This window comes from Lacerta agilis, chromosome 8 (assembly GCF_009819535.1).
Source record: "Lacerta agilis isolate rLacAgi1 chromosome 8, rLacAgi1.pri, whole genome shotgun sequence".
Taxonomy (NCBI): domain Eukaryota; kingdom Metazoa; phylum Chordata; class Lepidosauria; order Squamata; family Lacertidae; genus Lacerta; species Lacerta agilis.
Window position 1 is genome coordinate 68,108,456 of NC_046319.1, and position 27,506 is coordinate 68,135,961.

Sequence of the window (27,506 nt, forward strand, 5' to 3'; positions counted from 1 at the left end):
TGTCATTTGCATTAAAATACTTTAAAAAAACATGTTTGTGCAATCAAGGAAATGCAATTGTGAAGCTCAGCAAAGCAAATGCAAATTTACGTAAAGTGCGTAACGTTTGTGGTCAAACTCTACCCCATGTGTGTGTGGGTACGTAATCAATTACATATTATTTTGCGGGCTGAAATCAACAGCAGGAAATATTGATCGTATTTGCTGGATTGATTTCCATTCTGGGCACAGGGCAAATAAGTAGAAACCTGCGATTGCTGCTTCTGCTTCTGTGTTCATCAGAATTGTCTGAAATCCTTAATCGCAAATGGTTTTTCTGGTGCACACATTTGTCATGTTAGCTTTCTTACAATCCTGCCCCCACCCGCACAATCCTGCCTCGTATTCATTGGCCTGGTTCACATGTCATGGTGAGCCGAACTCTCGTTTCCTGGGACTGCAGGTTCAAGGAGAGAATCTCCTCCCCTTTTCTTTACAAAGATGTGAGCTTAGCATGGTGGTGTCTAAACCAGACTTGTGCTTAAGATCTCTCTTCTCCAATCATGAGCTGCAGCAAAGATTTGTAGCACTAGCATTGCATGCTCTCCAGCATTTTATCGATGAAAATAAGGATGCACGTGGGCTTAAGGAGGATGCCGTGGAAGCCCTTTCCCTAGGAATGGATGAAATCTGTCAATTTCAGTTTCACTCAGTTTCTCGTTTTTTCCATCTTAAGCTCAATTTGCCCCATTTCTTTATTATTCTTTATTGCAAATACAGCAGAAAGAAAACAGCTGTACGTACACAGCACATGGGCTTCCCCAAATAATTCTGAGAATGGTAAAAAGGTAAAGGTAAAGGGACCCCTGACCGTTAGGTCCAGTCGTGGACGACTCTGCGGTTGTGGCGCTCATCTCACTTTATTGGCCGAGGGAGCCGACGTACAGCTTCCGGGTCATGTGGCCATCATGACTAAGCCGCTTCTGGCGAACCAGAGCAGTGCACGGAAACACCGTTTATCTTCCCACTGGAGCACTACCTATCTATTTATCTACTTGCACTTTGACGTGCTTTCAAATTGCTAGGTTGGCAGGAGCTGGAACTGAGCAACGGGAGCTCACACCGTTGTTGGGATTTAACCCACAGCGCCACCCAAAGAACTACAATTCCCTGCACCCATCACTAACTACAGTTCCCAGGATTCTGTCTGCACGGGGAATGTGCTTTGAATGTATAGTGTGTTTGCAGCCAATGTCAGTTCACCTTACCCATAAATCCTAATTTAAACATATATATCGGCAGTCTTTAAGACCTAATAGCTTTCCAAATGAGATTAACAGTTATAAGATATATGTTCAGCCACAGAAAGGGCAGTAAGATGTTCAAGCCATTGAGTAACAGAGGAGTTTGTCCCATTTCTGCATATGTTTGGATAGTTTCGGTATACGAGGGAGATGCTGCTGTTGTGCTGTGCTCCTGGCTGTGGGGTGCTGCTGCTTGCCAGGGCTGGGATGGGGCAGGGGAATGTTCCATAACCTGCCCACACCTCTGCCCTGCCCCACCCCATCCTTAGGAGTGGCAGTGCCCCTATGCACCCCACTTCACATGCCCTGACTGCATTTGCAATTTTCTTTACAAAGCCTGCATGGAATTCTGTACGCATTTTCACGTGACTGCCACCAAATCTATGCACCAATTTCTACACCATGTTGCCTAGTTCTGTAAAAAAAGTTATTTTTATAATGCACCATTTTCCGGAGCTCAAGGAAACATACGTGGTTCTCCTTCTTCCACAACATACGTGGTTCTCCTTCTTCCACAACAACCCTGCAAGGTAGGTTGGGCTGAGAGGCAGTGACTAGACCAGGCATAGGCAAACTCAGCCCTCCAGATGTTTGGGGACTACAACTCCCATCGTCCCTGACCACTGGTCCTGTGAGCTAGGGATGATGGGAGTTGTAGTCCCAAAACATCTGGAGGGCCGAGTTTGCCTATGCCTGGACTAGCCTGAGGTCACCCGGTGACCTTCATGGCCAAGTGGGGAATTGAACCCTGACCTCCCAGGTCCTGTTCTGACCCTCTAACCACTACACCACACCTTCCACTCAGAAATGTAACTTCAAGAGAGCTGGAGATTATGACAACTATAGCAAGGCCTTTGGCGGATGGGAAGAGACAGCTTAGCGGCAGAGCACTACTACGTGTGCAAAGGGTTCAATCCCCAGCATCTTTAGAAAGACCTCTGTTTGAACCCTTGGAGAGATGCTGCCAGCCAGTGTTGACAATATGGAGCTAGATGGACCAATAGCTTGACTTGATATCTGTCAGCTTCCTATGTTCCTTATTCTTCAACAAACCCCTTCTCCTTTGTATCAGATTCCAGCTAAAGGCCTCTAAACAAGCAGTTCATTATCAACCTCGCTATTTTGGGGGCAACGGGATTGTGTCTGCTTGGGGATGCCATGGTATTTCCCCAGAGCTCAGCTCCTTTCCATAGTCTCATCTTGGCCAAGAGCCCAACCAAAGTCTTGGGTTGGGGGGAACCAAGAATGGGCCAGACCAACACCTCCCCCCCCGCTTCTTCCATCTAATCTTGGCAGGTGTTCGCCGAACCTTTGCCAAGGAGGTGGGGGGTGGGCGAGTGGGTGGATGGTGTCCCCCTAGCTAATCCTGTTATCTCATTAACAAGAGCTCTTTAATTGCCAAATAGCTCCTGAGTTAATTAGAAAAGGAGAAGGGAGGAGGGACTGGGCAGTGTGTGTGTGTGTGTGTGTAGCGAGAGAAGAGAGGCAATGTTGGGTCAACACAGACTCTGGTATTGTTAGTATGAGGAAAACTGTGGAGAGGGAGAGCATATATGGGGCAGGGGGAAGAGAAAGGAGCTACGCTAGTGCAGGGCAAAAAAGAAGGGGGTGGGGAACCAGTTGGTGAGCAGGCTTCAAAGTTTGGATACAGGGGTGAGGGGTGTGCAGGAGTGGATCTACTATGAAACGAATGAAGTTTAAGCTTTGGGGCCCCTAATCCTGGAAGGGCCCCACATTGCTTTAGTCCACATTGCTTAAAATGGGTCTAGTAGACTCCCCTAAATTTGGTCTAGTTGACCTCCCAAAACTGGGTCTAGTAGACCCAATTTGAGCCGCACGACTCAAGTTGATTAATATTTGGCTGTGTGTATTTCAACAATCCCAAAGTTTGAGAATCCGTAGCACAGATGTTGTAAAGATAGAAGTGTCACGGTAAGTTGGCTGCTCCGCGAAGAGAGAGCACCAATTCTTTATGCGTATTGTCTCTGGAAAACGGCATCGCGAGGAAGCTCTCGTAAGATGAAACTGCATATGAATATGTTGCTAGAGAAGCCAGAATAAAGACTATTTTGTTAAATGTGCTTCATGTAATAGGAGATAATCCAGTGCAGGAATTTTAATCAAAATCTGAGATGTAGTAGTTACGTTTAAAAAAATAATAATTGTGGTGATCTGTCGTGTAACAACCCCACTGAAGAAGATAACAGTGGTGTCCCAGACCTCCTTGCTGGTTGTGAAGGGACCCCTATTACAGTTGAAGCTTCAGGGCCCCCATATGTAGGTCCATCACTGGGAGTGTGTTTGAAATTCACTGAAAGAGATGAACGCCCCACTTTTGGGAGAAGGAGTTAGGATTTCCTGCTGCCTATTGATATTGAAGCAGGCACCTTTTCTCCTCAAGTAGGGGGAGATGTTTCGCAGACGTGGTCCTGGATCCATCCCCACTTTGAAGTCTTGAAAGAAACAGGCATCAGTGTCTGAGGTTGTGCACACGCCATCCCTTTGAAGCACAGCCAAAGCCCATTTCACCCCTCAAAGAATTCTGGGCCCTGGAGTTTGTCAAGGGCTGCTCGGGAATTGTAACTCTGCGACGCTTGAACTACAGTGCCCAGAATTCTTTGAGAGAAAGGGCTTGCTCCGACTGTGCTTTGAAGGCAGCTCCGCCCCGCCAGTAGAAGCAACAACCAACCTGAGCACAGCATCTTCCCCGGCTGCAGATGCAGAATGGCGCATGCCGCCCCATGATCTCCCCTTCCCCATCTGTGAGCGAGGTGGGATTTTCACACGGTTGGGAGGTTTAAACCGGCAAGGCTTTAAACCCTTCTCTGCCGGCGGATTAGACCCTCAGCTGCTTGCAAGGGCATATGTTGCTCCATTATGCTCATCCGTGCGTGCACGCCGCAGCCGGGGCATGGAGGGCCTGTTGCTACCCTCTGCCGGGTAGAGCCTGGCACAGCGCAACGTGCATGCAAATCTGTCCGGGCGCCCAGTTTCGTGTGTGCGAGGGGAGGGTCCTTCCCTGCAGCTGAGGTTGCTGGAGGAGCAAAGTGTGGCCTGCCGCTGTATCCCCAGTGCGCCCCCCCTCCTCCCTGGCAACCATATGGAAAATGCACTAACTCATCAGATCTGCGCACACAACCCATCAAAAGTAGGACATGGATAAACAGCCAGGCTGAGGTCTTTGAGCAAGGGAGGAGGAGGAGGAGGGTTCGCTCTGAGGTTGCCATGTCAAGATGTTTCAGCCAGCCCAGCCTACTAGATCCATTTCCACACCATACATATAATGTGCTATGATATCACTTTAAACAGTTATGGCTTGCTCTGGGAGAATCCTGGGAGCTGTAGTTCATTACATTCGTTAGGAGACCTCTGTTACCTTCGCAGAGCTACATTTCTCAGGGTTCCCTGTGAAGGGGAATAGGAGTTCTCCTAACAACTTCCAGCACCCTTAACAAACTACAGCTCCCAGGATCCTTTGGGGAAAGCTGAGTCTCTAAAGTGGGATATTAAAAAAAGTGGGATATGATTGCAAGAAAGAAAAGAAAAGAAAAGAAAAGAAAAGAAAAGAAAAGAAAAGAAAAGAAAAGAAAAGAAAGAAAGTGGTATGACCAAAAAAGAAGCCAATATTTATTTGCATCAGATATCAGTATGTTAATTGATATGGATAAAGGCACGTTTAGAAAGTATTACTATCATTGAAAGGGTGCAGCAAGACTATTGAAAGCATCGGGCAGGGCTGCAGAACCTCAGGCAGTGTGAATGGATGTGGCCCTCCCATGCACACTGCCTGGCCCTCCAAACTCTCCAGGCCCCTTCCCCTGCCAACCTTGCTTGGTATCCTGAGTATATTGCTTGGTGGAATGTATCCTTGACCTCTGATAAGGCCTCTTGTTTGGTTTAGGTGAAGGATAGATAAGGAGGGTGAGAATGTGTGAAGAAACTAGCTGCTTGTCCAAAGGTGAGAATTATATGTTTTGCTCCACCCACTTTTTCATTGGGCTCTGCCCACCACTATCATGTGGCCCCCAGAAAGTTGCTCACAAGGGAATGTGGCTCCTGGGCTCATCATGCAGCTTATATCTATGGGGGCTTCCTCAGACTACCCTAAGCGACAAAATGGATCTGTGCCTATTTTGCAGACATCCACTTTTGCCCCTGGGCTCACCTGCCACTGGCATCGGTCGTACGAGGGGTGGGTTCGGGTGCCAGCCGGACGATGCTTCAGACAGCAGAAATGTCTTGTGTCAGCCCTGATTCTGTCAGTCAAGTCTTGCTGGCCATCCGGCTCACTGGTGAGTATGCCAAGACGGACTGTGCTAGATTTACACAAGCAATTGGCTGAACCAAATCTCAGCCCAGTTCCATGCAACACGCTAGTGTTGCGGCACTTGGAAAAATCCTCACCCTCTCACTGGGTTGTTTTGAGGATGAAATGAGATACAGAGAGCTCTGAATCCCACGAAGTGCTGCAGAAATTAATAATCACCCATTAATCCTATAAAGAAACACCTGCTGGGGTATTAGTTCTGTTTCATTACTTATTTGCTGAGAGAGGACGGGGGGGGGGGGTGCTTTGGATTTTTTTTCCGTGGAAATTTTTCTTTCCCAGCGACAAGAAAGAGTAGTTCCTCCACAGTTCCTGGGTAATGCCTTGCCAAGCTAACTTGTGACCTTTCAAGCACCGTGCAACGCACACCGCAATAAGCCCTCCAGGAGCCCAATAAACTGCTGGTTTTGGATGCCTGCCCAGGGCTGCAAAAACCATGGCAGCGGGAGTCTGCGAGCGCCTGGCAATGTTACGTTGTGTGGTTCGTGGGCCGTCCTTTACTATGGTGGGGCAAGAAGTTGGGCAGAGCTGCTCCACCATGAGGAAACAGAGGCAGCGTGGCCTAGTGGTTGGAGTGTCCAACGAGGATTGGAGAGACCAACGTTCAATTTATCCCATGAAGCTCATTGGTTGCAACCATGGACTGGTCGCGACCTCTCAGCCGTTGGGCCCTACCTCATAGGGATGTTGTGAGGATAAATGGGGTGAGGGGAGAACCATTAACACCACCTCGAGCTCCCTTGAGAAAAGATGGGCTATCCCAGAACCGTAAAGAGTTGGAAGAGATCGTGGAGGCCGTCTGATTCAACCTGGGACTCAGCTACATTAGAAAAAAACCGGTTTTGAATGTGTTATAAAAATGCAACACCAGATGGTGCTGGAGAGCAAACAAAATTTCTTTGCGGTTTTCCGTAGCATTTTTTTTCTTTTGTTATAACGGTTTAATTTCTGACTTATTTATAGCATTTCTCCCCTGTGTGTAGATCCACCCCCTGTTAAATGCAGGATCTGCACTGCAAGATGCAACTGAAGCGTCCCTGAAATATTGCTGTCCCTGAGATATCCTCTCTCCAGAGGAAAGCCCATCACCTCCTGAGGCAGTCTGTTCCACAGTTCTTATTGTTAGGTTCCAACTCTACAGTTCTATGAAATGTACAGTGCAGATGGGACCTTTAGCTGAAATCTGCTTCCTTGCATTTTCCACTCATTGGTTCTAGATACACCCCTGGGAGGAACAGGGAACAAGGACATTGGAGGTGGGGCAAAATCATGGCCCTACTTTTTGTTCTACACCAGGAGAGTAAGGACCCCCCCCCCGACCAAGGGCTATATTACCTTCTGGGTAACTTTTGCGTGGGCCACATGCCAGTGGGGGGGGGGGGGTAGCAGAAGCAAAAGTGAGTGGTGCAACTCATACAATTTTTACCTTTATCTAGAAGGCTATTTTCTGCAAACGTCTCTCTGTATTCTCCATCCAGGTAGGAAAACAGCATTCCAAAACTCATTCCAGCCAGACAAAAACACTCAAGAAGGGTGAGAACCAGGCTTGGTCAAGGGTGTGGCCTGGAGAGAGTGTGCATGGCTGAGGAATTGTTGTAGGCTGGGGAGAGTCCCAATAACCAAATAAGATGGCCGTGTTTAGCTCCTCGGCCTCAGACTTCCCACCCCACACTTTATGCCAGAGGTTTTCAACCAGTGTTCAGTGGCACCCTGGGGTGCCTTGAATGATGGTCTGGGGTGCCATGGGCAACACTGACCTCTGTCCCTCTTTTCTTCCCTCCCTCCTCTGATGCCCTCTCGCATCTCTGCCACACAAAGGCTTGCACAACTGTCTGTTGCAGCGGCCCCTGCTACAAGATCCCCAGGTGAATGGTGGCTCTGGTGCTGGCCAGGGAGTGCTTCTCAGGCCCCTGTGGAGCAGCATGAGGAGGCACCTCTCTTTGGGGCAGGGAGGCAGCTCAGAGACCTGGGGTGGTAGCTGCAGCTGCACAGAGGACTCCCAAGGAGAGAGAAGAGGCGGCTGAGGGAACACTCCACAAGGGAAGGTTCAAAAAGGGGTGAGGGGCTGCTAGCTCTGCAGGCAAGGGGTGACATAACTGGGCTCCTGAGCCCCACAGGGGTGCCACAGAAAGAACATAGTTGATCAAGGGAGCCATGGACCCCCAAAGGTTGAAAACCTCTGCTTTATGTCCTAGAGATGACTAATGTGTGGCAAGAGTTTAATGTTCTGCTCTGTTCTGTGTTGGTCAGGCCATTTCTGGGCACCAGTTTTAAGCAATGTGCAACTAGGGCTTGCAGTCTGGTAGTCTGTGATTCTGAGTAGGCAGCCTATGATTGCATTAGCTTTTTAAGCAGCTGCGTCACACAGCTGGCTCATGTTTCTTTCATGAATAAACAAGCTCAAGGTGCAAGCCGATGGAGGTGTTTAGCAAGGCAGATACCAACAAGATCAATTCTCATTGCTGATGCCTCCTCCTTAAGTACTGTAATACGAATGGCAACGGTCTGGGCTCTTGGTCTAATGGCAAGACCTGTCCTCCTCACCCCCACCCCCAGGGAATTGTGGCCACTGGGGGTGGGGGGCTGGTTTAGCTCTTATCCTTCAAAGGTTCCAGAGTGCAACTTTTCACTGTCTGCTGTGTGATTTGTTAATGGATGCTATTCAGTCTTATTTGGGGTGGGAGAAAAATTTAATGCACATCATTGGAGTCCCCAAAAATGAGGCTGCAGTCTAAATTAAATTTTAAATTGTATTTTAATCTGTATTTTAATGAATTGCTTTATGTTTTTGTTGTGATTTTATTGGTGTTAGCCGTCCTGAGCCCGGTTTGGTAGGGAAGGGCAGGGTATAAATAAAAAATTATTATTATTATTATTATTATTATTATTATTATTATTATTAGCTGGTGGCAATGGGTCAGTGCACCTGGTTAGTAACCCAAAGGTTGGTGGTTCGAGCCCATCCAGGGATGGCTGGGGGCAAGATTCCGGCATTGCAGGGGGTTGGACTAGATGATCCTCGGGGTCCCTTACAACTGTAGAATTCTATGATGTTCCTGTGCAGGAGGAACAGAACCTTCTTCCCTACCCACACACCAGGGAGCCACCAGGGTCCTTGCAACAGACCAACCCCTTTCCACTCCTCTTCCCATGATGGACAGTTCACTATTTGAGACTGCGGAGCAAGGAATGGCAACAGGGCAGAGATGGCTCTACCATTAGTGCTGATTTTTGCACCTGCCTTGAGTATTTTTGTCTGGATGGAATGTGTGTCCTTGAGCTCTGACAATGTCTCCTGCATTAAATGCTTGTGTGTGTCGGAGAGCAATGGTAGTTCTCCCCAAGCCCTGTATCCATTCCCCTCTGTTGGAGGACAGGGCCCTCTCTGTTTGCCACTCAGCCTGCCCTGTGCCCTCTAACCTAGCCCGCTGCCCTCCTCTGTGGTTGAGGATGCTCTTCCATCTCCACAGTTGAAATAAGAATCACAGAATTGTAGCGTTGGAAGGGACCACAGGGATCATCTAGTCCAACCCCCCTGCAATGCAGGAATATTTTGCCCCACATGGGGCTCGAACTCACAACCCTGAAATTAAGAATCTCATGCCCTACCGACTGAGCTATCCCAGTAGGATCCAGCTGTGAGTCTGATTGACTTCTGTAACTGGAGTTTGGAGGGGAGGGAGGCACCATTTTTGCTCATCTCCTTGGGCAGCAAAATGTACTGAGGCATCCTGAAGACTTCTGTGGAGCTGGATGGCTGATGTGCTCTGCTAAAGGGGTTTGGAAACAGGGCATATTCCCTTCTGCATGAACCCTCTTCACTCATTAATGATCAGTGGGCCTAGAGAGAAGAGCATTTTCAGCTTTTGAAGGAGGGTGTCCACATAAAAGCATGCGGCTGCACCCCCCCCCACAAATCCCCCTGAAAAGAGCAGCCCCCCCAATGGTGTATATAAAGCCTCCATGAGGGTCCATAGTCTGTGTGCATAGGCTTTTCCATAAGTTATGCTGAAGCAGGAGCAAGGACCGTGCTAGTAAACCCCTGTCTCTGTCTAAGCCCAATTCATGCGCAGAGTGCTCTGACACCACCAAACTGGCAGAATCCATGCAGCTGGAGGACAAACCAGCTCACATTCTGCTGAAGACATGCATGGGAGGGCTGTGGCTCTGCGGTAGTGCATCCACTTCACATGCAGAAGGTCCCAGGTTCGATACCTGGCACATTCAGGTAGGGCTGGGAATGTCCTGTCTTAAAATTCTGGAGGGCTGCTGCCAGTCAGGGTAGACTAAACTGGGCTAGATGGAGTCTGTACAAGGCAGCTCCCTATATTCCCCACCTCTGCTTAGCCAGGCAGGGCCAACCCTATCATTGGGCAGACCAAGGCAATTGCTTCAGGCGGCAGATGCTCGGAGGCAGCAGTATGGATATTCCTCCAGAGCCGCTCTCCTCTTTGGCTGGCCGCTCTGTTGATTTGACTCTGTGTAAGGCAGCTTCCTGTGTTCCTGTGCTGTGACTGAAGGCCACCTGCCAAGAGACCCCTATAAAATATACGTCCCTTCTGCCGAGTGCCAAATCTGCTGTCTCTAAGGACACTTGGCTGAGGGAGCCTGGGATGACAAGCCAAAGGCCAACGCCTTTACAAGTGGCTCTTGTAGGTCCAACGTGAACGAGAGCGGCAGCAAGGCGCATGGCCCGTCATACTAATGAGTTGCGCTGCAGGATGACCTGGTGCCATTGCTCTTCCTGCAACCCGCTCCGATCGCTATTATACCTGAGATTATGCCTGTGCTGCAATGCAGATCGCATACATTGGTCGTGAACTGGCACACACACTGCCTGATAGCACCGAGTGGGGCATGCTGGCAATCTGCGCCAAGGTGCGCCCAATGCAAATGGCCATATTTGTGCGCACACAGCCTCTGGTCAGTGCAGGTGCTGCCAAGGAAAACAGGACCCTTTGTCCCTGGCACGGTGTCTGTTGCTAGTGGCCACTTATCAGGGCGAAACGTTTTTGGATGGCAGTCCCCAAATCAGGTTGTCCCTTTTACCTTTGCTTCGGTAACTTTCACAGATGCCGGTGGCTTCCTCTGTCCTTTTGACTTTGACCATGTTTGCAGAACTTGCCTCATCCCTAAACAGGCTTGCTATTTCCAGGGTATTGAGTGCCCTCCTTGTCGCAGAGTGTGCGTGATGCTGCTGCCCTCTGCTGGTAAGAGCTGGCCTGACTTCGAATGTGCCCAGGTGGCTAGGCATTCACACAGCAAACCCTTGAACTTTTAAAGATCTGTGATCATCGCACCTATTCATGTGAAAGTGAGAGAGCATTACTTTTAGTCACTGCAAGCAGAAGGATAATAACATCCGGGTAAAGGAGCTGAAGATGCTGTTTGGGTAATGTAAGATCTTCATGTGATCAGAAATTACTGCCCCTTTAGTACAGCCCTGACCTAGTAGGAAAAATGGCTAATTTAGACTGCAGAGAGGGTAATGTATTATCTATTCCCAAGAGTTAAAAGTTCAAGAGTGGGTCACTGTTTGTGGTGTGTATATTCACCCACTGTTGCCTCTGGAAAATAGGTTAGAAAGAGATCCCCACCACCCAATATCAGGGCCCACTGGTATGCAGTGCCATCTTTTCCATTTTGTGCCATCGTTTTCCATTTTGCACAAAGTATTCAAGAAGATCAGGCAGAGGCTAAGAAAATTCATTTCACATGCCCTGCTTATTCCAGTTTATGGCCCCCCACAGCAAGGATTCTATGGAACCCCTCCCTCCCCAAATCCTGGAGTCAGCACTGCCACCTCCCATGCCTCCTCCACGGATCACTGGGTGGATTCCTTGCCCTCTGCTTGTTTTCCTTAGGTGCTCGTAAGTGATGGAAGTGGGCAGGTTCCTTAGCAGGCAGCTGTGGAGGAGGGACCAGCGCTGGCATCTCACCCATCTCACTGACTCGGCAGTCCTACTTCAGGAGAGGCTCAGAAGAGTCAATCTCTGGACACCGGGCACTTGGAGCAAGGTAAGATCATGGCGTGTGTGTGTGTGTGTGTGTGTGATCAATGCTCTCATTAATGTCCAGTCTGCAAAAAGTAATAGTTCTGCTCTCTTCTTTGCTGGCCAGGCTGAACCTAGAGTACTGCATCCAGTTCTGGTCGTCGCATTTTAAAAGCACTGAAGCGCTTTAGAGTTTCCAGGGAGGGGAATCAGGATAGTTGCTGGGTATGGAAACCAAATCCTATGACTGGAGGAAGGACCTGGGCATGTTGACTTGCTTAACAGCTGGAGACCAGTTTACTTGCCTTCCCCATATAAACCCACCTGGCTACTTCAATATAGCAAACTGGCACGGTTACAGGCAACACTTGATACTCGCTCTGCAGCGGTAAGAAATTTTAGTGTGGCAGTATCTATACTTTGGAACTCCCCGCCTGTTGACATCAGGCAGGTGCATTCACTCTACTGTTTCAGTGTCTGCTGAAAAACATTTTCGTTTAGGAAAGCCTGTCTAGACATGTAGATGTTAATATGTCTTAATCTTTTATGCTGTTGAGTTTAATTGTTTTTCAATGTTTTTCTGGATAATTTTAATATTTATTGTAACCTCTTAGAGGGTTTCCTACAATCAAGCAGTATATAAATCTTGTTCAGTAAGATAAATAAATAATTGTTTAGCTTGGGGAAGAGAAGATTAAAGGGAGACATGATAGCTGTCTTTTGACTGTTGGATGGGCAGAAGTTGGAACAGATTTTCGCTGCTGCTCTGAAGAGGGCAGAAGGAGATCTGATGGCTGGGCATTGCAAAGAAGAAGAAGAAGAAAAGCTTTAATGGCTGTTCAACATTTATATACCACATCTTTGTAAAAAGGAACAACAGCACCTCTAAAGCTATGAACTAAAATGTAAAAATTCTCAATAAAACCAGTTATTGATACTTTCCCGACAGTGAAAGTTAAATGTTTGAGACCTTTAAGTTTGGGAAAAAAGACAACTGATGGGAGTAATTAAAAAAAAACAACCCAGGGTCACCAATGGCTGTTGTGGCCCCATCGACTCCTCTTGCTCAACAAGCTGGGGCTAGGAGTCTCTAAGCAACACTTGCCTGAGAGCAGAATCAAACATATGAAGTCAAACAGCCCAGAGGTCAGGGAATCCAGGTGATCACAGAGCCAAGGATCCAGATGTAGAGCAAGAAGCAGCAAGGTAGGGTCAGGAACCACAGGCATTGTTTCCAGCATCTGAGTGCTGCTGAGAGCTCTGTTTAAGAAGGCTGAAGCCGGCTGTTTCTCACTGGTACCCTTCTTCTCCATGTCCGTGAAGGCTGATCAGTTGCAGGTGGAGTCATTCCGGCTTCTCCCCTGGCTGCTGTTCAACAGGTTAAGGTGACCTACGACCATGGCACTGATTGTGTGATGTGGAGAAATGGATGGAGAGAAGTTTCCTCCCCTCTGTTGTAATACTAGAATCCAGGGCCATGCCCTGAAAGCTGAATGTTGGAAGCACTTCTTTACACATTTGAGCTAACCTGAGATGTAGCTCATTGACTTCAATTAGATAAATTCATGGAGGATGAGGCTATCAATGGCTGCTCGTCACGAAGGCTGTATATTACCTCTATTATCATAGGCATTATGCCTCTGGGTACCAGCTGATGGGTGGGCATTTCAGAGGCACCTGGGCAGCCACTATGGGAAACAGGGTGCCAAAATAGGTGATCTTTGTTTTGATCCAGCAGGGATCTTTTGATATTTTTAGGACTAGATGCAGTGGTGCTGTTAGGGAAGGACTTTGAATGAGCAGGAGGGCACCCAAATGCAGCAAAACCACATTTTGAAGTAAGTAAAGCAATAGTATACATCACTCTCTAAAGAGTCCACCTCTGCTGCTAGACCATTAAGTCCAGAGCCTAAAATTACCTACGTGGATCACTGACTGGATGATCCAGCATAGTGATGATCTCCCAGATGATCTCTTTATGTTCTTAAAGTCTTTTTCTCCTTCATATTCAAGTCTAACATCATCCACAAAGGCTTGCACAAGGGTAAGGTTGCCAATGGTCCCATCACCATCCCTTACCTTCATCTCTCACAACCATCTCTGTGATGTTCACTTGCAGGTTTACAATACCCCGAGACCCTGATTCTTACTTCCAGAGTGACAGCAGGTAGGAATGGTGTCCTGGGGCCTGGGCGTCCTGCTCATCCATCTCCTCCTCAACCTGATCAACCAAGGTGAGACATACAGAACTTAAGAGGAGCACTGCTGGCCCAGACCAATGATCTATCTGGTCTGCCATTCTGTTTTGCCCAGAGGCCAGCCACATGACCCCAGGAAGGGTCTAAGCAGGCGAGGTGGCATGGGCTGTAACCTGCCTTGCAAGAGGAAATGGAAGCAAACCAACCCCTCCTTCCTTTTCACTTCACCATTGCTACCAAGTGGATATCTTTATTATTCTCTGGCTATCTCCACTAAATAACCTGCTGGACTTAACTGGTTCAGACTAGTCTCAATATTGGGTAGAATGGTTTGGCTGTGCCAAACCATCCCTCCTGTACTTTTAACCTTCCTGTGAACTTTTGACCTTCCTGTGCAAGTAAACCTTTAAAGCAAAGAGCAAGCATTTTACAACTTGAGTTTTACAACCTAAAACCCAATATAAAATACCCCAAAGTCCTAATCCTTCACAGTAGAACATGACACCTTAGAATTCCTGACAAGCTGGGTCATATGGGGAAGGATGGGGTGCAGTTCCAAAGGGGTATCAATGCTTCTATTACCCATATCTTGTGTCCAGATCTTGGGAAGTAATAATTGCACCTGATTCTGAGCTGGACAGGCTGCATCTAGAGTACTGCATCCAGTTCTGGTCACCACATTTTAATAAGGGCATTGAGGAACTTGACAGAGTCCAGAGGAGGGTGGCCGGGATGGTGATGGGTCTGGAAATCAAGTTCTGTGAAGAATGCTTGAAGGAGCTGGATATCTTTCGCCTGGAGAAAAGAAGATTAGGGAAGGAACAAAGGATGCTGCTTTATACTGAGTTAGACAACTGGCCCAGTGAGTTCAGCATTGTCTACACTGACTGGCAGGGGATTTTCACACAGGGGATGTTTTCAGCCCTTCTTGGAGATGCCAGGGATTGAATGTGGGACCTTCTGTATGTATAGCAGATGCTCTACCATGACCTGCAACCCTTCCCCAGGAGAAGCATGACAAGCGTCTTTAAATATCTGAAGGACTGTCATGCAGAAGTTCAAGCAGCCTTGGCTAGAACCAATGGATGGAAATTTCAAGGAAGTAGATTTCAGCTAAAGATGAGGAGCAAGAGCTGTTTGAGAGTGGAACAGAGGCTGTTGTAGGAGGTGGTGGGCTCTCTTTTGCTTGGAGGTGTCGAGGCACCGACTGGACAGCCACCTGTTTGGAAAGGTGTAGTTGCATTTGAGCTGTTCTCTGATAGCCTCCCTTTTCTTTGCTGAGTTTCAGGGAAGTGGACATTTACATGTAGTTGGCTTGGAGGAAATAGGCAGACTTTGAATGAGCATAGCTGTAGGCCATCATTCATATTGTGGATCTCCTAGGTTGCGGTGCTGAGAACCTTCAACAGGCCTTCCGTGTGGAGCCGGATAATGTCACTGTCCATGAAGGGGAAACAGCTCTGCTAAGGTGTGAGGTGGACAATCTCTCTGGCATTGTGCAGTGGGTGAAGGATGGGCTTTTGTTGGGACCCAACCAGGACATCCCTAGGTTCCCACGATACAGCATGGTGAGAAATCCTAGCCAAGGTGAGAAGTATCCAGGTTTTTTTGTGGGGGTCATTGGAACTAGCTTCCACCAAACTGCCAGTTCCAACTAGCTGCCACTATCAATTAGGGCAGAGCTGGGAAATCTGTGGCCTTCGAGAAGTTGCTAGACTACAACACCCGACATTCCTGGCCATGCTGGCTGGGGCTGATGGGAGCTGGAGTCCAACAACATCTAGAGCAGGGGTGCACAACCTGTGGCCTTCCAGATGTTGTTGGACTACACTTCCTATCATCCCTGATCACTGGCTATGCTGGCTGGGGCTGATGGGAGGTGTAGTCCAGAAACTACTGGAGGGTCGCAGGTTGTGCACCCCTGATCTAGAGGGCCACAGATTCCCTGTCCTCCGATGTCTGGTTCTGTCTTTGCAACACTGCTTCAGCTCTATTTTTGTGAATAAGGTTTTCAAATAATTTCAAGAAAAATGCCAAGGAAGGAAGGGAGGGAGGGAGGGGGGAAAGCATGGAGACATCTCCAGTCTTTGCCAGCAGTCATGAGAGCTAGGAACATATTTGTGATTTATATTAGGGAACACAGACCCACGATAGGAGTGATGGGGACATTTGTCAGGTTCTGGGGGAAAGACTGGAACTGACTAAGATGTATGTTGGGAGGAATTGTTGTGAAACTGGGGGGGGGGAACTCCTCACATTAGGTTTGTATGAATGTGCTGATGCTGAATATTCCATTGGTGCTAAGATATATTGCTTCGTCCACTGCCATCCTATTGTTTTAATTTATTTTTTTTTTTGGGGGGGGAGGATTTAAATGGTTATGATATTGACTTAAGTGTTCTTCCTGGAGAATCCTGTGGGATTTTTTTTTAGAGGGGAAGCGGTGACAATTTATTTATTTATTTAAATAAAACAAAACTGAAATAAAGTCGAAACTTGGTGATTCTGAAATAACTGATAAATGGCATTTTAAGGACACCAAATCCTGCATTAGGAAGAACAGCACCAGCCTATTAATAGTTATGGAGAAGGTGACACAGTATAGGGAAAGAGCTGGGAGAGGATTGGAGAAGCTTCTTGGATGGGTGATGGTGCCAGGAGCCTGATAACTAGCAAGCCCAAAGCAGGATTGGAGAATGTGTCCCAGAATGAGAATAATTTGAACCAAACATGGGGGAAATATCATTTCAACTTGCCTTTGCCTTTTGATACTTCAGGCAAGTTTAACCTGCAAATAACAAGGAGCCAACTGGAAGACGATGCCATGTACGAGTGCCAGGTGGGACCCTCGGAAAAAAGCAGAGGCATCATCTCTCGCAGTGTGCTGCTCTCTGTGCTGAGTAAGTGCCAGAAGGAATCTGGGAGCTCATGGTTGGCTCCTCTCCTAATCAATTCATTTGTGTTCCCTCTTCCAGAATTGGTTGAGAAACAGCCATGTGACTCTCTGCGGACCACACCCCTTCCCAGAGGCTACACCCTCTTTGGGTTCTTTTGCCTGGCTGGAATGTGCCCTTGCACTGTGACAATGCCTCTTTCTTGCTTGGCAGAAGGAGGGAGAGATGTGTGGTGCGTGGGCCTGTGTGTGTGTGTGTGTGTGTGTGTGTGTGTGTGCGCTCATAGAAACCTTTGTGTTTCACATGGCTGGAATGAAGCCTATTGGACAAGAGAAGCGTCACATCCAATGCTCTGCCCACTTCTGCATCTGAACTGGCATGCAGACCCTGGAAGGTTGATCCCAAGAGAATTTGGTCCCTGAGCTGAAAAGGGTCCCCTGATCTGACTGAATCGGCATTAACCCTTTGCATACAATGGTTTTAAGTATGAAAGTGCTGTGTGGTGTCAGAGACCGTGCTAAGGAGGGATGCGCTGAGGAGGAATGGTCGGAGCCCCCCTTCCCCCTGCTCCTACTCCTGAATTTTCCCAGGAGCAGAAAGACAGTATAGATGTGTGGTTTGCAGAGGGGCATAGTTCAGAAGGCAGAAGCTGGGAAATACTAGAAGGAGAACAGCTAGGGGAAGAAACACTGGAAGAGAAAGGGTTAACAGATTCACAGTCTCTGGACAGCATTCCTCCACTCAGCTCAAGGTCAAGAAGAGCTCAGAAAGTTTCAGAACAGAAAGCGCAGAGGGTACAAACTCAGATTACAAGACGTAGGAGTGACATAGATTAATAGGGGCGGAGGGAGTGTGAGCCTTAATTGGGAGCACCACCATTCTGGGTTGATGTTTTATTTTGTCCTTCACTGTGTTTATTAAAGAAACTAACTGGTAAGAATTCCTTTCATTTGATCTGCTCATTTATGGCCACGGGGCCAATTCCCCGAAGCCTGACATGTGGGGAGGATGCTCCTGGTGGTGGAAGTGGAGCGGAGAAAAGCACCCGCATCTCACCCTTCTTCACTTTGCTTCTTTTCCTTATAGTTCCCCCCAAGAGGCCGCTCATTCGGGAGTACCAGGCCAACAGCACAGTGACGTGGGTGGCTGGCATGGAATATACAGTGCACTGCCAGGTGGAAGATGCCCGGCCTGCAGCCGACATCACCTTCCGCAGTGGTGAGGGGGTTGCACGAATCCTAGTTCCTTCCACAAGTTGCGGGGTTGTTGTTTTTTTGGGGAGGGGGGAGGGGCAGGGGCTGATTTTGTGGCATGCTCCCTGCCAGCGGTTGCTGGTGCTCTTGTGACTTGTAGGGCGGGGAAGCTAACCAGTAGGTGGCACTGTAACCCATGACAGGCAGAGGCAACTAATTCTAGTATTCGCTCCATCCTTCTCCCCACTGAGTTCTACAAGAGCAACACAAAGACGGAGGAGGAGGCTGTGCCACCCCCTGGACTGAGCAGAAGGAGGAAGGCAGGCAGGTGGGGCCTGGGTGAGGGCAGACAGAGGTTGGTGGGGTGGTGCCCATTTGCCCTAATGGATCATCCTCCAGTTTCTCTCATTTTCACTGAGCAAAGAGATGTTTCTGAGACAATGGTTCCACTGGCTGGTTCACAGGCCCTCTCCGAGGTCCAGAGAGACCTGTGCCACTTCCACATTTTGTGCCCCTTGGCCATAATAATAATAAAAACATAATAACACATGAAAACAAAATACAGCACCCACCCAGAAAACATTGAGATCTAATCTGAATGTTTAATTTATTTAGGAAATGCTTTTCTAGCCTCTCTCTGTGCAAATGCATTCATCATTGATTGAGGAGGAAATCTAGCTTTTGTACAGTTATAATGAGGAATTCTCATGCATGAATAATTCCTTAGTCAACTAGAGATAAAACTATAGAGAAACTTAAATGTAACATTTCTCCGCCTTTCAACATACATTTGATCCAGCACCAGACACCAGCAGCATTTTGTTTATACAGTCAGCTGATCTGAGAAGATACATTCACCATGGTCTAATCTTGTGCTATCAGAACCATAAATATTAATATTGGTGAACATTTTAAAGTCTCTAAAATGACACAATCAGATTTGTTGGGGTGCCATTAAAGGTAGCAGAGCAAGTGGCAAGACAAGTTTTGGCCCATGGAAGTTTGGGTGCAACTCAGTTCGTAAAAAGAGAACTTTGCATTGGATTAAGACAAATAGACTTGAGGGACAGTCGCATTCCCAGACTATTTGTGTACCTTTAGCCTATCAGCTTACTTCTCTATCTCCTTGTTGTTTAGACTGATATGTCTTCAGTTGCATCCTGTTTACAGCTTCCTCCTCCTCTTCCCACTGCTTCTAGGACCTCAAGAGGAGAGGTCATCTTTTACTATACTGTGAGAGAGTAGATGAGCAAGCATGGATGCCTTGTTGTTTTCTAGACTAGTTAGGTTGTTGTTGTTGTTTGTTTATTTGTTTAAGGGGAACATACTAGACATCATTAAATAGAAGGAAAATTCTCTGCTTGCTTAGATCCAGGGTTTGGGGCAAGTACTCTTTGGTGAGAGAGCCCCAGCAGAGATTTAAAATCACAAACATGCAGCAAAGTTGGCTGTTAGACCTTTAAAATACCCCCTTCTAAGTTTCTTCCAAAGCTCTGCTTTTCCCTTAGCATAGAAAGAGACCACACGATTGGTAAGTTAAAAATAGTTTACTTACTCTTCAAAGGTCAGATTCATGTGTTTTTTCATACAGCAGCAAGAAAAGACAAGCAGTACAATTTCGTTTCAAAAAGTGGGAAATGCTTCTAAGTTATTTGTACAGAAGCACAGAGCTGGCTTGGAGATATCCAAGATAGTCAGCTTAGATATCCTTATTAGAAGGATTCATATGGTGGAAGAAAAAGAGCAAAGTGTTTGGTAACCCTTCCTTCCAAAGGTGAGGGTGTGTGACCTATCTAAGCCTGGCAGGACAGCTTACTCTATGGTCTTAACCCCTTCATACATCCATTAGAGTTAAGAATGTTGGCTAAATGAGGCTGGATATATGCCACATTTGTTAGGCTAGAACTAGAAACTTTTCTATCGAAGTTAAGTATTTCCTACAATAAACAATTCCCCCTTTACCTACAAGCATCTCTCTCTGTGTAATTGCAACAGGTAAAATCTACTCTCTAATCAAGATTCTCTAGTTAAACGCTGCTCACACTGCATACGAAAGGATTTCATTAGGCAATTGGACCCTCTTATCCCAATAGAAATTCTGCTGCACAAGCTGTTGTTGAAATGTCCTGGAACTGTGCCAGAGCATGGAAGATGGTGATCTGTGTTTAGAACTTAGGAAGCTGCCTTATTCTGATTCAGACCATTGGTACACGTGGCTCAGTACTGATCACACCAACTGGCTGTGGCGTTCTAGCCAGTTTAGGCCAGTTTTTTTCCCTTCCTAGCATGGGGTCCCTTGGAATTCACTTGCTTCATACTGTTCTAGTCCTGGTGGGTGGGGTGGTATTTTTGAGAGCTACCATGGGGGTATGTAGAAGGTTGACTAGGCCACGGAATTAGTACCCCCTTACCAATCTTCCCTTTCTCCCCAGGTGACAAGGAAGTGACGGAAGTGTCATCCAGCATCCAACCTGGCTCCAACGACAAGCTCTTCAGCACAGAGGCCATGTTGAGGTGCGAAGAGCATGGAAGGAACTCTATAGCGCTAGCCCCCAATCACCTTTATGCAGGGCTGCTCTGGGATGCAGGTGGCGCTCTGGTCTAAACCACTGAGCCTCTTGGGCTTGCCAATCAGAAGGTTGGCAGTTCGAAGCCCTGCAATGGGGTGAGCTCCAGTTGCTCTGTCCCAGCTCCTGCCAACCTAGCAGTTCAAAAGCACGCCAGTGCAAGTAGATAAATAGGTACCGCTGCAGTGGGAAGGTAAATAACGTGTCCGTATGCTCTGGTTTCCGTCACGGTGTTCCATTGCGCCAGAAGCGGTTTAGTCATGCTGGCTACATGACCTGGAAAGCTGTCTGTGGACAAACGCCGGCTCCCTCGGCCTGAAAGCAAGATGAGCGCTGCAACACCATAGTCACCTTTGACTGGACTTAACTGTCCAGGGGTCCTTTATCTTTTATAAAAGGCTGCTCTACAGTGGAAGTCAAAAGCTGAAGGAATGTGGAGAGGGGCACATGCAGAGTAGGGGCCAAATGAGAGGATAGCAAGGAAAGAATAAATCCTCCCATTGCGGTTTCTCTCAGCTTCTCATTTTTCCAATCTTAAATTCGGCTTGCCATCTTTCCTCATCAGTTCATAGTTTAAAAAAAAATCTCCTCAGATACACATTTTTGCATGCAAATGTTCCCTAATCAACACATTTTTTGCAAAGCAATTTCCCCTCCAAAGGGATGCATTTTTGCACGCCGTTTTCACTAACTTATGCATTTTGATGCACACATTTTCCCCTGGTATACCCATTTTTGCACCCACTCTTTAGCTGGACAACTGTATTGCCAAATTAGGAGAAGTGAGAATTTTGAAGGCAGCTGCATTTGGATTTGTGTATTCCTTTGGAAAGTGCAAATGATGTAGGTTTGTGTGAACCAAACCAGATCCCCCTCCTCCCCAAAAACAATTACTAGCTTTGAATCGCTCCTGTGGTCTGCTCCTCTGCTTTCTTCCAGGATCACTCCCCAGAGCTCAGACAACAGGCAACCGCTGACGTGCGCAGCTTCTAACCCAGTTGCCTTAATCCCAGTTGTTGTCAGCTTCACCATGAATATCCTGTGTAAGTCACTCAGAATGCTTCGTCAGACCTTTCGCTTTTCCAGGGCTAAAGGTAACCGTCAGCATAATCGCCACTAAGTGCCCAAGGAAACTGTTATTTCTTTCCTAATAAAAAAACAAACACAAAAGGATAAGGAATGAGGAGGTGGAGGAGGAAGTGAGAGATCACCCAGGGCAGTTGCAATAAAAGGCAGAAGAAACAAGAGACTATAACAGAGCAAATGGACAAGGGAAAGTATGAGATAATTAAAGGGTGGGTTGGGTTTGTTTGTTTTTTAGGTTCTTTTTAAAACAAGACAAGGTCAGCATGTGATGGAAATAGCCCATATCGGCTGGGGTCCAATCCACACCACACATTTAAAGCACATGCCCCAAAGGCAACTGTAGTTTACTGTTCACAGAGCTACAATTCGCAGCACCCTCGACAAACTACAATTCCCAGGATTTATTTGTAGGAATACATGTGCTTTAAATGCACTTTAAGATAATGGTGTGGATGTCACCTAAATCTTTAAGGTCTGGTCAACCCAGCAAGGCAAACGCCATACTCCTAAGTCCTTGTAAACAGCCTGTTTGATTTGGGTGTGTTTAGTTTCCTCTGTGGATCAGCGCCTGTCATTCAAAACAGACCTGCATCCCAGCTTTTGCCCTATCATTTTGACGATGATAACTCAGTATCCTTTGACTGATTTAGAGCAAAGGTGCAGAATCCATGGCCTCTAGATGTTGCTGGACTCCAGCTCCCATCAGCCGCAGCCAGTCTGGCCAGCGGTCAAGCATAATGGTCAGTGGGTATGACATCTTTGACCATTCCCAAACAGGAAGAGCTTGTCTACCATAGTTGATGCACTGGTGACTTCAAGACTGGATTACTGCAATGCATTCTATGTGAGACTTCCCTTGTGCTTGTCCTGGAAACTGCAGTTAGGCCCTAGTCCAACACTCTAACCACTGCATCACACTGCCTATCCCCCCTATGGGAAGGGAAGGTTGCTGTAGGTAAACAGGAACTGGTGGCCTTAAGGACCTCCCCTCCTTTGAGTTTCAGCCATATCGTTCTGCTCTCTTTGACAGTCCCACCACAGCCACCCGTCATCAAGGGATATGATGGCCCCACGATAAAAGCCAAGGACAAGCTAGAGCTGACCTGTATTTCTTTGAGTGGGAACCCACTGGCTACCCTGCAATGGCTAAAGGTGAGTGGGGGAACTTTGAGGTGCTAGTCTTTTTGTACTGACTTGTTTGCTGAGTTGAGTTTCCCCTCCCCCCTTGTGCTCTGGGGAGAGGAGTGCTGTTTTCATGTGTGCACAATTCTTTTCTTTTTTGTGGGCGGACGACAAATCATTTACTATTGGAGAAAGCCCAGATCCTCCCCCAGGTGTCTGGAGCTTGGGATATTGTACAGCAGACCATGGCTCCTGCTCTCCTTAACATTTGCATGGACATTTCTGTGACTTCTAGGCTGTAAATGCAAAAGCGTCCCAGTGAGTGCCACCTGGTGGTAATTATTCTGTTAGCAGCCAGTGAGGGATCTGCAGCCAGATTTTCTGACGGGCTATATGTTATGACCCCAAAATTCCCCTTCTGCTACATCAGCAACAGTACAGCCCTTCCTGTCCCATTATCTGGTGTGGAGTTTTAGCTCAGCTTTCTGTTCTCTTTGATCTCTTCCTACATTCCACTCTGTCTGTCTTTTAGCCCTTGGGGTCTTCCACCTTCTCCTTGACTTGCTGCAGCCTCCATCTTTTTTTCCAGTCACCTGGCCTTCTTCCCTGCCTCCTCCCATTCTTCTTCTTCCTCCATCCTTGTTTCTGGTGGGTCTTCTTCTCTTTCAGCACCCCAGCCTCCCCTCCGCGTTTCACTTCCCTTTCCCCCTTCTTTATAGCAGTAGCTCAACATTCTGAGATTTGCCCTTCCCTCTCATCAGTTGGAATGTTCATGTATATTCATTGATGACAAAGCAGCTAAGGACTGCTCAGTGTATTGCAGCTCTCACATGGTTTGAAACAGTCTGTGTATGGCAGTTGCTCCACATGGTGGCTGTTCTACCGAGGAAGAGCCACAGAGCACACGGTGTGCACACAGATGACCCAAGATTCAATGCTAGACTTCTGCAGGAAAGATCCCTGCCTGAAACTCTGGACTGGCTGCTCCAAGGGGTATAGCTAGATAGACCAGGAGTCTTGCAAGCACTAGAAAGCAGCTTCCAACATCCCTGATGTTTTCTAGTGATGGTGCATAGAGGTTTTATGAATGGCGGCAGCAATCCACACACTGTCCAATTTGTATATGGTGTTACAAGGTTTGCTGGGCCCTAGGTTTTGTCCTCCTTCTCCTGGCCTCTAAGAGAAGGAAGGAAAGAAGTCTGGGAGCCCAAAACAGGTTATTACCCTGCTTGGTTTGAGAACATTTGCTATTTGCTCAGCCCCTGTGTTCATTGAGCTCCAAAGTCATGGTGCCTTGGTGCCAGCTGGATGTTTCTGACTGCCTAACTGCTTCTGTCCTCTGCTCATATCCTGGCATACTACTACTACTACTACTACTACTACTTGTTTAGTCATTTAGTCGTGTCCGACTCTTTGTGACCCCATGGACCAGAGCACGTCAGGCACTCCTGTCTTCCACTGCCTCCCGCAGGAACTGGCAAGCCACTCTAGTATCCCTGCCAAGAAAACTCCATGGACAAAGACTACTATTACTACTACTAATTTATTTATTTATACTCCACTCATCTGTCTGGGTTTTCCCAGCCACTCTGGGCAGTTCCCAGCAGAATATTAAAAACACAATAAAACATCAAACATTAAAAACTTCCCTCAACAGGGTTGCCTTCAGATGTCTTCTAAAAGTCAGATAGTTGTTTATTTCCTTGACATCTGATGGGAGGGCATTCCACAGGGCGGGTGCCACTACCGAGAAGGCCCTCTGCCTGGTTCCCTGTAATCTCACTTCTCTCAGTGAGGGAACTGCCAGAAGGCCCTCAGAGCTGGACCTCAGTGTCTGGGCAGAATGGTGGGGGTGGAGACGCTCCTTCGGGTATACTGGGCACTGCCAGGCTCCTCCCCTATCTTGTCAACACCGCCGCCCTCTGGTTGGTCAGGTCCACATCCTTCAGCTTCCAGGCTCTTCCCCTTGGATCTCAGCTATAGGCTTGTGCCTTACAGAACGATGAAGTGATTTCCACGAACTGGGAGACAGACGACGCCGGCCAGTTGTCCCGGAGCTCCCTCAGCCTCAGCATCACAGCAGAAGACAACATGGCTACAGTCAGCTGTCAGGCCTTGAACCAAGTCTTGCCCCTTCCCCTGCAAGCCAGCATCACTCTGCACGTGGTCTGTGAGTGTTGGGACTGTCCCTTCCCAAAACATGCCTGAGTAGTTTGTCATGAAGCTGACTTGTTTCAACCAAGACTTGACTGAATATCCTGCCCTTCCTTTCCTGGGACCACTCATTCCCATAAAAGTGTGTGTGTGTGTGGGGGGGGAAAGATATTTGGTGACTTGGGGAGGGAGCAAGCAAATGCTAATTTGGGGGTGCTGTGGCCATGCTTTCAAGTACGAGGTTGCCACTGTGTGTTCTTTTAGCAATGTAGCAAGTCTTTCCATCACTTCAAGTGACAGTAGATCAGTGGTATTCCTGGGATTGAATGCCCCAATGGGAAAAATGTTCCCTCATGATAGTGTTATTCCCAGAGGAACTCTTTGGAGGGGAAGATTGGTCAAGGAGTAATGTTTCTTTAACTTTTATTCAAAAAATAAGTAGAAGGAAGACAAAATCCTCAGCTAACATATCTTTCAAGGTAATACCACCCCTTGAATGTTCTTAAGAAGTCACCCCCTGAAAATTAATCTTGTCTTCAGAAGCATATTTTCCTCTCCCCACCGTTGCAAAATTTACAAAATTAACTGGGCTCAAATCTTTGACTCAGCACTGGTTCCAAGAAGCCAAGTGCATTTTAGGGTTCAGGTGGAAAGGTAAACTGCCGTTATTTTAAGTCAGAAGCGAAGCCTCCAGTCTCCTCCTTTCCACCAAAAGAGAGGGATGGGGAGCACATGCACCCAAATCTCTCTGTGTCTCCTTCCTGTAACTAGAGCTTTTTGCTACGTTTGAATGCAGACACTATCCTGCACAGGGCTGTCTTAAGCATATGTGGTGCCGCGGTGCAAAGATCTGCCTGGCACCACCCCCAGGTTGCCCAGTCCCAGGTGTGCAGGAGGGCGGAGCTGGCCGGTTGCCTCAGCGTCTCGCTGGCTCGGTTGCCCCCGAACTTGTGGTGCAGAGCTGCCCGCAGCAGAAGAGCCTGCTGCGGCACTCTGACCGATGGGCAGGCTCTTCCCTGGACTCAACTCTCGGGCCCTGGACTCTCAGCCTGGAGCCCCTGAGAGCCTGGCGCCCAGATGCCCCTCACCCCTAGCACCTATGGGTAGATGGCCCTGATCCTGCATACCCACTAAACCTTTAAGGCACATTTACTCCCTCAAATAATACCAGGCACTGTGGTTTACCCTTTACAGAGTTACAATTCCCAGCAAACCTTGACAAATTACTGCACCCAGAATTCTTTGAGACCAAAAATGTGTATACGCAGCCTCAGCCACTAGGTCCATTTTGTAAACAACAACAACAACCTTGCTTCCCTTTGCAAAAGTCAAGCACGTTGTACTTTCCCAGAGGCACTTGGAACGACAAACAAAACTGCAACCAACTTTCTTCTCCTCGTGAAAGGGAAAGAAGGACACACTGATTTGAAAACAAAAATGGGCACATCTAAGTCTTGCACTAATATCCTTCTCTTCCCCCCCAACCCCCGGGCTCTACTTTTTGGATGACAGTTCTCCCCGACCAGGTGAAAATCATAGGCTCAAGCAGCACCGAGGAAAACAAGGAGCTCTCGCTGTCTTGTTCCACCTCTCCCAGCAACCCACCTGTCTTGCTGCGCTGGTGGCTGGGCTGGAAGGAGCTCAGTGCCACAGAGGTCACAGTGTCAGAGGTAGGCAATAGCAGAGGCCCATCCTGCTAGGCGGCTGAGTGAGATGCGTCCTATGTGGACGGTAATTGGAGGGTGTCAGAGGGCATTTCATCCTCTCTTGTTCCTGAGCTAAGGATGGGGGAGGAATTTGAAGGCAAGCTTGTTTAATCTGCACTTTCTGAAATGATAGATGAAACAAAACACAGCTGCCCTTTGAAATTTGCACTTCTATGAATTTTGCAGTGCACACATAGTGTGTACGAAAATGTGTACCCTGGAGTCAAACGTGCATCAGAAGGCATGCGTTAAATGCATTTTGTGAGGAGGAAGTGCTTTGTAAGAATGTGTGTATTGGGCAAAATTGTATACAAATATATGCATATTGGGAGAGATTTGCACTAAAATGCTGCTGAGTTTTCATGAGGACTTGTTTTTATTTGGTTTTTTTGGGGTGCAAAGTGGTATGTGGAAAGGTGAAGAACTGAACTTGAGATTGGGAAAATGAGAATGGAGAAAAACCAAAATTGACAGATTATCCCTTCCCTACTTTTAGATGCTGCCTGCCAACTTTTCCAGACAAACAGGAGATTTTTGAATCCCGGGGGTAATGTGGGGGCACAAAATGGAGGCGAGATGGTACATTTTGGCAGCGGTCCTTTGGGACATTCTCTCTAAGGGTGTCCCAGTTTGGAGAGTACTCTCTTTCCAGGGCATCCTAGCCAATGGGTTCCTGGTGGACAGACTCCAGCCCATCACAGCCTGGGTTGGGGTCCACCACTTCCGCTGCTGGTCTTCTGAATCCAGTGGATTCCATTGCCTCCATGTCAAGACTTATCTGCTGGTTAGGGTCATGACAGGGAGGGCCTGAAGCATAAGTTTAGGGGCCACGAACGTGGGAAAGTAAGGGCTTCTGAGAAGACTGTACTGTCCCAGATTGTGGGGGAAGTAAGAACATTGTATGAGCATTGGGGAAGGTTGTAGCTCAGTGGTACAACATTTGCCTTTCCTGCAGAAAGTCCCAGGTTCAATCTCTGGCATCT

General features: G+C 47.6%; 1 protein-coding gene across 1 annotated transcript in view; it reads left to right on the forward strand.

The window, feature by feature from the left end:
* Positions 1–13,726: 13,726 nt before the first annotated feature.
* NPHS1 (NPHS1 adhesion molecule, nephrin) overlaps positions 13,727–27,506 on the forward strand; it is a 45,478-nt gene continuing 31,698 nt past the window's right edge. The window contains exons 1-9 of the mRNA XM_033158095.1: positions 13,727–13,837; positions 15,185–15,388; positions 16,579–16,701; positions 17,782–17,913; positions 20,321–20,402; positions 21,395–21,498; positions 22,572–22,693; positions 24,662–24,833; positions 26,330–26,487. Coding sequence (XP_033013986.1) covers positions 13,777–13,837; positions 15,185–15,388; positions 16,579–16,701; positions 17,782–17,913; positions 20,321–20,402; positions 21,395–21,498; positions 22,572–22,693; positions 24,662–24,833; positions 26,330–26,487 — 1,158 coding nt within the window. The 5' untranslated portion in view covers positions 13,727–13,776. The remainder of the gene's footprint in view (positions 13,838–15,184; positions 15,389–16,578; positions 16,702–17,781; positions 17,914–20,320; positions 20,403–21,394; positions 21,499–22,571; positions 22,694–24,661; positions 24,834–26,329; positions 26,488–27,506) is intronic.